The following is a 10465-nucleotide window of genomic DNA, read 5'->3' as shown; positions in this document are numbered from 1 at the left end:
GTTTTTTGGAAATCGAAAAATCACCCAAGGAAATCGGGGTTTTCAAGAAAAAGTGTATGCCAAATGTTTTAAAGTTGCATGAAACGTCGAGATCTACTGTAGTCTCGAAATTTTTTGGTATGGTTTTGGGTGTCAATAAAAATAGCAATCTCGATTTTTCATTCGGAACTTGCTGCGTAATGTTAATTTGCACGATAATATACCCAATGCAAAATATTAGCTCAACCGGACTTCATTTACTAATGTCGCAGACGTTAAGTTTTTAGTTTTTCGAAAAACGAAAAATCAACGGAAATCAGGCTTTCAAAAAAATGTTTCGATGAAAAATATCTTAAAATTGTATGACACGTCGAAAATGCCAATTATCTAAAAAAAAAATTTGTCAAAAATCGGCTATTCGGATGGAAAAACGACCGAGTGCCAAAAAAATCTTTTTTTTGACGTGGGACTACGTCTATCCGGAATATATGGGGGGGGGGGGGGTCAAATGAAAACCTAAATACAGAACATGCAGGAAAAAATGAAAGATTCCGAACGTTTATAACTCGAACGTTTCTTAATAGATCGGAAAGATGTTTGCATCAATTGATAGGAAATATTTCTATGCATCTAATGAATAAAACGTTATTTTTACTTAGAAAGTCACTTAAATAACTGTAAAATGTCAAGCGCTATCTGAACACCCTAACTGCCCCGTTTTGATTGGCCCGATTTATAGTTTCTCCAACACAGCCTTCAAAACCAAGGTGCCTGGGGAAATTGACATTGTAAATACATGCAAGTTGGGGAAATTTTTGTTCCCACCGACATGTGTTCCCTCATACAGCCATCAAAACCAAGGTGCCTATTGAAAATCAATTTCAACGGGAAGTTCTCGAAAGTCGTTAAATCCAGTTATAGCGAGAATATAATTTCCTATGACATAAACATTTTACTCAACACTTTTTGTTCATAGTTTTAAAGATAAACACTAGGCTTAGAACTTACTTTAGTTTTCCTTTTATAGTTTATGATATTCTAAGCGTGGTGTCGTCGGTGTATCTAGTTGTAGATCCTAGTTTAGATAGTCCTAGTTCTAGTCTCAATAGTAGTATTCTGTAGTCGCAGTCGTAGTTTTAATTATCTGATAAATCCTAGTCTAATACTGGACGCATTTGACTATTGAATTCAATTTATAGTTTTTAGTACAATAGAATGTAAGTACATAATAATAAATACATTTCTATGGACCTCGCCGGGAACGTTGGTTTCAATTGTTTCCTGTGTTATTGTTCTTTGCATTGTACTCACTCAGTGACATTACGTGGTTGTGGTGAACTTTATTGAAAAACTCCCAAGAAGAAGTCTCACATAACAGTTTATTATAAATTGTTATTTAATTATTTATATTGTACCATTTGTTGAGAAGATGATATGGGTTTTATGCCATTCCGAGAATGAAAATTTGCTTAGTTCTACTCACAGAGGTTTTTCCTATTCATAAATAAGGCACATTGATGCTTGAAGTTACCGAGTCAATTGAAAATAAATTCAGTTAAAAAATAAAGATTTTAAAAAAATAAGAAAAAATTTAAAAAAAAAATAGAAATTAGATTATTATATTTATTATAAATTTATTGGAGACTACCTGACCCGGCAAACTTCGTGCCGCTCCAAAATGGATTTTTTGTTATCAATATTTTCAAACATTCGCGTTTTCTTACCAAGCGAACATTCATAGATCCAATCGCAGAAAAACCAAAAACGAAAAAAGTCCTTTTTTGACAATTTTTTTTAGAGAGATTGCAGCAAATCTCGACGTTTCACGCCATTTTAAGATATTTGACATCAATTTTTTTTTCGAAAACCACAATTTCATGTATACTCTCCTTGGGTGATTTTTCGGTTTTCAAAAAAATCTAATTTAAACGTTCGCGACACAAGAAAATAAGCTCCGCTCCGATTGAGATGATATTTTGCATAGGGTATTCTATCATGCAAATCAATAATCTAAAAAACGAGATGACCATTTTCTTTGGATCCCTAAGCCATGCGTTTTGCCTCGTATTTCGAAAATTTCGAGATGGCAGTAGATTCATGCAATTTGAAGACATTTGGCATCAACTATTTTATTTTGAGAACCCCGATTTCATGTAATAGTCAGATATTCGACTAGAAAGTAGTCACATTTCGTAAAACATCCGAAACGCGACACCAACGCGTCGGTCCCCTAGGTAGGGTTGCCATAGTAAAATCTGTGTTTTTGGTCTCAAAAATTCTTTTTATCTTAGTTTTTTCTCAGAAAATCTTGATAGAAATCTGTATTAAATTCATAAGTTCAATTTTAAAGCATAATATTAGCTTGGGTATCATTGATTGGCATAGTTATTATGAACTAGCTGACCCGACTCGACTCGTCCCGCACAAAATGGATTTTGTGATATGATTTTTTTCAAAAATTCACGTTCACCATTTTCGCTCCACACCAACGGAACACGAAGCTTAATTTCGAAAAACTGGTCCAACTGGTCTAACAACGATCATTGTAGAACATATGGGGATTATTTTGTTTGGAACATTCCCTCTAAGTTTTTGAAAAACTATTTTTTTTCCTCACCATAAAAAAAATAAAAACGACTCAAATCGGACGATTTCTTCCTCGGGTTTCGCGCTTAGCAACACATTTGACGATCCATTTGCCATTTCAGAGTTTTCCGAAAATTATCCGATTTTTCTCTCCATATCATTTATTTACGTATAGATACGAATACAACAAAATAAAGACGACTCAGATCAGATGTCTGCTTCCCCGGGTTTCACGCTTAGCAACACATTTGGCGATCAATTTTTATTTATAAGGATTTGACGATGTTGATGGTATCCACGTAGGAAGTTGCATTCACTGTCCTTTGGAAGGAAAAAGATTAACAGTGTTATTTATTCATTGTAAAGCTAGCCGATGATGCAGACTTTTGTATCATTTCGCCTTACCGTAAAATAGCATCGTGCCTAGTGCCAAATAAGTTGACAAAGTTTCAGCTAAATCAAAAATATGATATTAAAATGGTTTCGTGTTGATTGGTGGAAAGCTTCATCTTTGATTCAGTTCTGGTGACCATTCGGTGAAGATTTCATCTGGAATATTCGGAAGACAAATGAAGTAGATGAAGGTAGTAATTAATCTTTAAAACCATATGTGTCCTCATTGAATAATGAGGTGGGAAGTCATCAACTTTTTATTTTACAGTACCGGGAATGCGCGCTTCTTCGGATATAACGCTCATCAGAAAACATCTCGATACAACTCAAATCCGAATGTCAAGGCTATCTTTGGTTTTTTTTCCCAACGTTATCATGCAAAACAATGCTTCTGATCGGATGCAGCAAGAACGAATCCCATTAAACAAGAGCAGCCATCGCGGATAACCGGAAAAATATATTCAAATTGCTGCCATAAATCACTGCCTCGTATGGCACATTGCGCAGTGCAATGATCAATGCCCTACATACACACAAACCCACGACAAACACGTCTCCATCAATGGCCTATGGTCAATTGGCGCTATTCAAAAGGCGGTAATTTGTCAACTTAACTCAATCCAAATGGGGCTTTGTCATGGGGTAACCGAGAGCTGGTGCTGCGTAGATTCTCCACGGGCAGCTTGATGCGCGTGGCTCCAGCACCATTGATCCAAATCGAGAGCAACGATAATGTGCCCATTCTTTTATTTTTTTATTTGTAACGGCTGAACGCAATTTCGAACAATATAAGTCCCATTCAGCGAATTCCGGGATCCATTGAGCTGCGCCCGGGAGGTGTCGGCTGCTAGCGACCCCGTAGCGCAGATTAGTTTAGGCAGTTCAGTGAAAGTGACGATCGGTGAGCGCAATGATCGGACGAAGTGTTACTGGGATCCTCGTTGTTCTAGGGCCGCTGCTGGTGGCTGGTAATTGTTAATGGTCTTGTTAGCGAACACCTGTTTTTTTATCGTATACTGACTTTTATGGATAGGAGCTTTGGGATTCACCGAGCCTCCCTCAACGCTGGAAACGGCAGAGTTTATGCAGGAAGTCAGGAAGGATTGCTACAACAGTACCGGGGATGACAATGCGTTCCACGAGCTGGTGACCGTGCTGAACAGCGAGACTCCTCGCTGCTTTATGCACTACGTCAACATGAGTTTCCTCCAGAGCTCGGTGGATAGTTTGAGCGCACAGGAGCAGTCCAAGATGATGGAGCAGTGAGTCACCCGTCAATACAAAGGAAGTCATATGCATTATGCAAACTTTGCTCTTTCCTCAGAATTTGCAACCAAATCGAAAATTCACTAACCTGTATTGATCCGTTGGTAGAAAAGGTTAAACTATGCGTGAGCGACGAAGATGATCTGCAGATTATACAAAAAATTGTGGACACCGCACCGGAAGCGCTGAAAATGATCTGCAACGATAGCGGTTCGATGTTACTGAGTTAGTATCCGAGCATGAACTTCGAAAATCGTTTGTGTTTATGCGAACATGTGTTCATTCCATTGTAGAACTGAGAGAACCCTTGTCCAAATCCTGCGCCTTGGAGCTTGCTCCCGCCATCGACGAGTGTATGGATGTGATATCCAACAGCACCATGATGACGGATCTGAAGGATTACACGATTACTGAGTGCAAGTAAAGTGTATTGTGATGATTGAAGGTAGCGTCTGTTAATTGCGATTTTTTTTTGCAGCGAAATTTATACCATGCGGGATTGCATAATCGCGAGAATCCGAGAGTGTGGAGCTTTGACTTATTTGGAATTGTTCAGTCTATTTTACAAGAGCTTGCTGTCGTTGACACCGTGCAAATAACGAATGAATTTAGTTTGATGTCAGAAAAAAATATATAGTTTCAGTTGGATTATTGGTTTCGTTATTATCTGCGAGACTTCTTCTTCTCCGGTTTTGTAATTTAAAATCTCACATTTCAGCTAGCTTCTGAGTTATGGCGCTTACTTTGCGCTGTTCATCTCGAAAAACTAGAAAAGCAATGATAAGTATAGAAGTTTTTAAATGATTTTTAATACGTTGGCCCCGATTTTTTCATGCTGCGCTTTCCTTTTAGCCCCCATTAAGAGTGTTTTCACAATATCAGTGTCGGTCACAGCTTCCTAAGATACCTATTGTATTGAAAATAGTCAAAAATTCAACTAGAAAGTAATCACATGTTGTAAAAACATCTGAAAACAAACCGTAAATATTTTTATTTTCATATTTTGTAACTGTCAGTCCCAATAAGTCGGCGCTTTCCTACCAAAAAGCTCAACGTCGGCCCCTAGGGATTCGCCTTGATCAAGGTTGTTTGAGTGAGCTTCAGGAAACAAAGACTTAATCCAAATTGCCAGATTGCGTGTCGAGTCCGGACGGTAGTGATCACGTTTTTATGAGAGGCTTTAAGTGAGATCAAAACGAAGTTCGAATGTCACTCTGGATGCCAACTCGAAATAAGGAGGAGTGAACGACTGTAGCATAGATACTAGTGAGCAAGTATGGAAAAGATCATTCGTTCGTTTCTCCACACCTAGTTATAAATCACTCTTGTACCTGCTTGGAATAATCATGGCGAAGAGAATACAGTAAGCAATCGAAAGTCCTACGTCACCCTTGCGGTTATACCACAGATATAACCCACTTCCTGTTTTTATATTTGCTATAAACAAATATAATTACTTTGAGTCTCCTCCACGGTCTAACAGACGTAGTTCCATACTTCTTTCATATTTCGTTCGAAAAATAATTGTAAGGATTTTGTGCTATAAGCTAAATCTACATTTGAATCACATTCTTTGTAGAGTCCAAACATGTCTGTCACTATGGTGTCTTATCACTTAGTGTTTCTACTAAATGAATATGAGAAACCAAACGTCTTACATTGTGTAGAATGCGAAACAGCGAAAAAGTCGATTTTGTCCATTTTGTCGTTTACGTCTCCTATTCAAACATTGGCAGTGCTGTTCTTATCCTATTCCAGGATATTCAAGAAAAAAGTACTATCATAAACTCGCAACAAATTCAGAGCACTTTTTCCAGACATTTCACTAAATTTCTTCCAAACCTCTTTGATTATATCCGATAAAAACTGAAACTACCGACGGAGACGTTATGACTATTATCGGAAATGTAAATACTAACGCTACAGACAGAGCAACCTGGTGATTACGTCTTGCTAGGCGAACAAATGTTCATTGAAACGATTGATTGTCCGCATAAAAAGACGTAAGGCCGATTACACATTATCCGGTTTCTGCCGGACCGGTTTGAAACCCAAATGGCAAATTTCGACCGTACCAACTTCTTAACGGCGCCGTGATGCAGCCGTCTACTGCGACTGCAATGTCCGGTGACCGGACAAGCATTATACGCGATGACAATAGTGTTGTGCCGACGTCTGGTGGAGACATCAGTATGGGAAAGCAAATTATCCTCTATAAGATTATTAGACCTTAAGACAGTTTTAGGTTGCTCAATTTTTAATGAAAATTTTTACATCATGTTATTTGATTACTTTAAACACGTAGTACTGACCCTTACTTAACAATTTCTGTATAATTTTCTTGATATTTTCACAAAAACTCATCATTATAATATAAAACCATTATTAAACACAATTCTTGTTCAGGAGTTTTTCCCTACTTGCAAAAGAACGTTTACTTCATCACTTAAATAACATATTTGTTAAGAAAAAAGTTTATTTTCATCCATAATTCTTATTTTGTATATGAGTTTACTGCACCTGAAAATCCATTATCACTATCATTTCCCAAAAGCGGAGCACGGAGCTCCATGCCATCAACACGAATTGACAGTTCTTTGCCATGTCTGTTAGTATTAGTACAATTCAGGCAATTTTTCGTCCCTTGTAATAGTATGTGTGCGCTATTGACGTTTGTTTATTGATTTTGAAACCAGTTGATAATTTGCAAGTGATATGGATGCAGAAATTCTTATTGCACTTCTTCAGCAACTACCAGTGCTGTGGAACAAATTCTGTGATACAAGTTTCTGTTCAAAGAGAAGCAATGGTCGCAGGTGCTCGATGTCATCATTGGGCATATTGCCACGGACTGTGTTATTAACGGTGAGTGGTGTCTTTCGACAAGCAGATCGAGTTATTTAATTAACCTATATTTTTTTGTTCACAGGCAACATCCCTTATTTGAAAGTATTCCTGAATTTCTGGGTATTCCAGTTTGACCTGACCCGGGACGCGATCAACGACGAGACCGAGGCACTCAAGCTCAAAATGTTCCCATGTCCGATGCCAAAGCATTGGTTCTGTCAGAACGAAATTCCAACTTATCTGATTCGGTCATTCTTTGCCCCGGATCCGCGAATTGATAGCTGTGATGCGAAATGGGCTCGAGAAGCTGCCCCTGCCCCAGGAGGCATATGTTGAGCGCGAGGAATTGCGGCATATGTTGAGCGCGTTCTTGGACGAGGATCTGCGGAAGCAGCAATGGAATAGTGTTTGAACGAATTATAATGTTATTTTAATCGTATTTTTTACTGTAATAGTGAAATAAAAACCACTCTAAAATGAATGGATGTTCATACATTCTCTTGTAGGCAAATTCCAAGATAATTACAGGAAGTGAACACATTATGCATATAAATAAATAGTGCCCCTAGCTTGTTACGGAATGTTATTATTATTGGTTCATCAAATTGCACTTTTATCTAACCGTGTTTCTGAGACTGTTGAAAAAATATGTGGCAACGTGTGAAATAAATCATGCTATTTGTGGAAGCTTGGCAACAAAATAATTATGCGTATGAATGAGTAAACCACAACTGGATTAAAGTTAGTTTTTGTAAAAGTATTCTGAAGTGGGACGGAAGTATTTACGATAGGTACGGTATGAACGCCGATATGATGCAGGATATGCGTAATGTCCGTGAGGCCTGGTCTCACTTTGACCATGCTCCTGGTGTGCCACTCCAACATTCGTCCCTATGTGCCCACCAAGGGACATAAATATGAGAACGCTGATTTTAAGATTTTCCGTCTGCAGTCAGCTGCATGTAACCGGAATATTTGCAGCAATGTTTACCTGTCAATCCACTATATAAATAAAAGCATGTATGTGTTTGTGAGAGGTTTTGTGTAGTGAGAAGTGTCTTTCACATTGTTATCCGGTTATCCGTCCAAACCCAGCGGCGCTTTTTGAAACCGGTCCGGCAGAAACCGGATAATGTGTAATCGCCCTAAGAGTTTTCCAAATGGGAAAAAATGTTTTATTCCGCAAAAATGTTGGTGATTACGTCTCCCATGCAAACGTAATGCATGCATGTTCAATAAATGTAATTTTTATCGAAATCGAGAGTTTGTTTTGAAAAATAACTATTTGTTCACGATTCATTAAATGAGAATTGAGCAAATTCGAAAGTTTATGTTCCATACCAATTTTCTGAAATTTGAAGAGTCGTGTTGAAGTGTCAATGTATAAAACGCTTTACTGTGGCTTCAGTATGTTTGATATTTTTTCCAGTATTTGAGATAAAAGTGATTAATTTCAATAGATTAGGTGTAATTGAAATGCCTTTGAAGAAGCTCTGTTCTCATGTTCATGTTATTATATTCTTCATTTGTACACCCAAACTAGCGTTGGCAGAAAACATGTCATCTTTGGCAGAAATTATGCCATTTAGTGTGCTGGAGAGTCAAATTCGCAAATAATGAGCTGTTTTAAAAGCTTACAAATGGTTTGTGTGTATGCGTGCTGACATCTCTTTCTGTTGATTGATTGATTCTTTGTTTTTAGGAGGCTTCAAACTTTGCAGTTCATTCGCCTGTAATCTCTTTCTGTTTTCTTTTCTCATTTCATTTGGGATTGGGCCAAAAAAAAGTCCATACGACGTCAATGGGAATCGAACCAAGGCCAGCTGGAATACAAAGCTATTTTACACGACCACGCTGTCCACATGGCTAATGATGATTCAGCAGTTATTCAGCAAATACGTGATAATATTGCACCTGTTTATAAAATGAAGTTGGGAAGTGTTTTCTAAGAGTGAAAAAGGAGCCCATGAAGGAGAACAATATCTATCTCGGCCTGGGCCGTGTATGTGGCAAAGTATGCGGAAAGCTTATTTGTCTTTTGTTTCGCTCGCTCGTATTAATCTTATATTGCTCTACCATGTATATTATACAAATGCTTACCAGTATTTGTTAGTCATGACATTTTCTGTTATGTTATGTCTCATTTAATGTCATAAATCGGGATGACAAAATATGAGCTATAAATCAATTTTGGGTGTAGTAATACGGTTTCTATGCTTCGTATAGTTTCAGAATGCAGCAAATTATGACAATTTCACGCTAATAAAGAAAATTAGATTTTGTGCTGATTTAAAAATAGACATCTGAAATATTGTTTTCTTTTCTCGGCGAACATTCCATCATGTAATGGCATGTTTAGAATGCTATATAAGGACGGCATGAGTGTTAGCTAGGTTCTTTAAAAATACACGTTCTGTTTATCAGATCTTGCATCCACTTTTTTAGTAGTGTAATGTACGTCATTTGGAAATTTCGGTAAAAAAGAAAAGTAAACCTGATCGTGTTGCTTCTACAAAGAAAACGTACACTCTGTCCAACTTCTATAAGACCAGGTGATTGATGTATGGTAGATTGGTGACTACCATACACTGCATGATTTTCATATGTGTATGTGTGTGTGTGCGCAAGCGCTGAGCGTAAAGAATGTTTTCATATTTTCAATTGTCAAGTTTCTATAAGACCAGTTACATTTTCCGTTGTTTTAGTTTTTTGTTCAATTAAATCTGGAAAATGCCCAAGGGAAAAGTCCTCATGGAGAGAGAAGCAAGTCAAATCGACGCATTTTACCAAGGAAATGTTGGTATCAGAGAAATTTCTCGGTGGATTGGACGATCCCATCAAGTAGGGCCCAATTATTTAGCGAATCCTCAAGGATACGGTAAGAAGGAGAGAGATCCACGTACATCGAAGCTCTCTGTCCAGGATAAGCGGGAAATAGCTAGAACAGGTTCGAATACCTCAAAATCGCATGTGCAAATAAGGCAATATTTCAACTACTCAACTGCTCGGGTGACAATTCGTCAAATTTTGGATAAATATCCTCACATAAAGAGGGCTTAAAAAGTTAAAACTCCTCATCTTACACCATCTCACAACGGAAGACGTCTGAGTTCTGCCAAAGCTCACATGAACGAAAAAAAAGCTCAATTAGGATAGTCCTCATGGTTTCAACGGGTACTGGCGTGATTTACGGAAGATGGAACTGTATTTTTCAACCAGGCTCGAGCATGGTTTGGGCGGGATTCTGTGCAACGGGAAAGCTCAAGATAGCTTTCACATCATTCAATGATTACACACGTTTTCTGGAATCCTCTCTCCTACCGTTTTTGCGTGGATATCGTCACAAAAAATTCACATTCCAGCAAAACAATGCTACTATTCATACCAGCAAGTG

General features: G+C 37.9%; 2 protein-coding genes across 2 annotated transcripts; both read left to right on the top strand.

Annotated features, from left to right (window-relative positions):
- The first annotated feature begins 3767 nt into the window (after positions 1-3767).
- LOC129771854 (uncharacterized) lies at positions 3768-5111 on the top strand. Its single transcript, XM_055775947.1, has 5 exons — positions 3768-3926; positions 3992-4220; positions 4283-4449; positions 4518-4644; positions 4703-5111. Exons 1-5 carry the CDS (start codon positions 3869-3871, stop codon positions 4821-4823), a joined length of 702 nt encoding a protein of 233 aa, XP_055631922.1. The 5' UTR covers positions 3768-3868; the 3' UTR covers positions 4824-5111.
- Positions 5112-6344: 1233 nt separating this feature from the next.
- LOC129766921 (uncharacterized) lies at positions 6345-7552 on the top strand. Its single transcript, XM_055767521.1, has 3 exons — positions 6345-6414; positions 7024-7089; positions 7154-7552. The coding sequence occupies exons 1-3, from the start codon at positions 6345-6347 to the stop codon at positions 7405-7407; spliced, it is 390 nt and encodes a 129-aa protein (XP_055623496.1). The 3' UTR covers positions 7408-7552.
- The last annotated feature ends 2913 nt before the right edge of the window (positions 7553-10465 follow it).

This window comes from Toxorhynchites rutilus, chromosome 2 (assembly GCF_029784135.1).
Source record: "Toxorhynchites rutilus septentrionalis strain SRP chromosome 2, ASM2978413v1, whole genome shotgun sequence".
In the NCBI taxonomy this organism is placed as follows: domain Eukaryota; kingdom Metazoa; phylum Arthropoda; class Insecta; order Diptera; family Culicidae; genus Toxorhynchites; species Toxorhynchites rutilus.
Note: the sequence above shows the minus strand (reverse complement) of the source record. Positions and strands in the feature narration are given on the sequence as shown.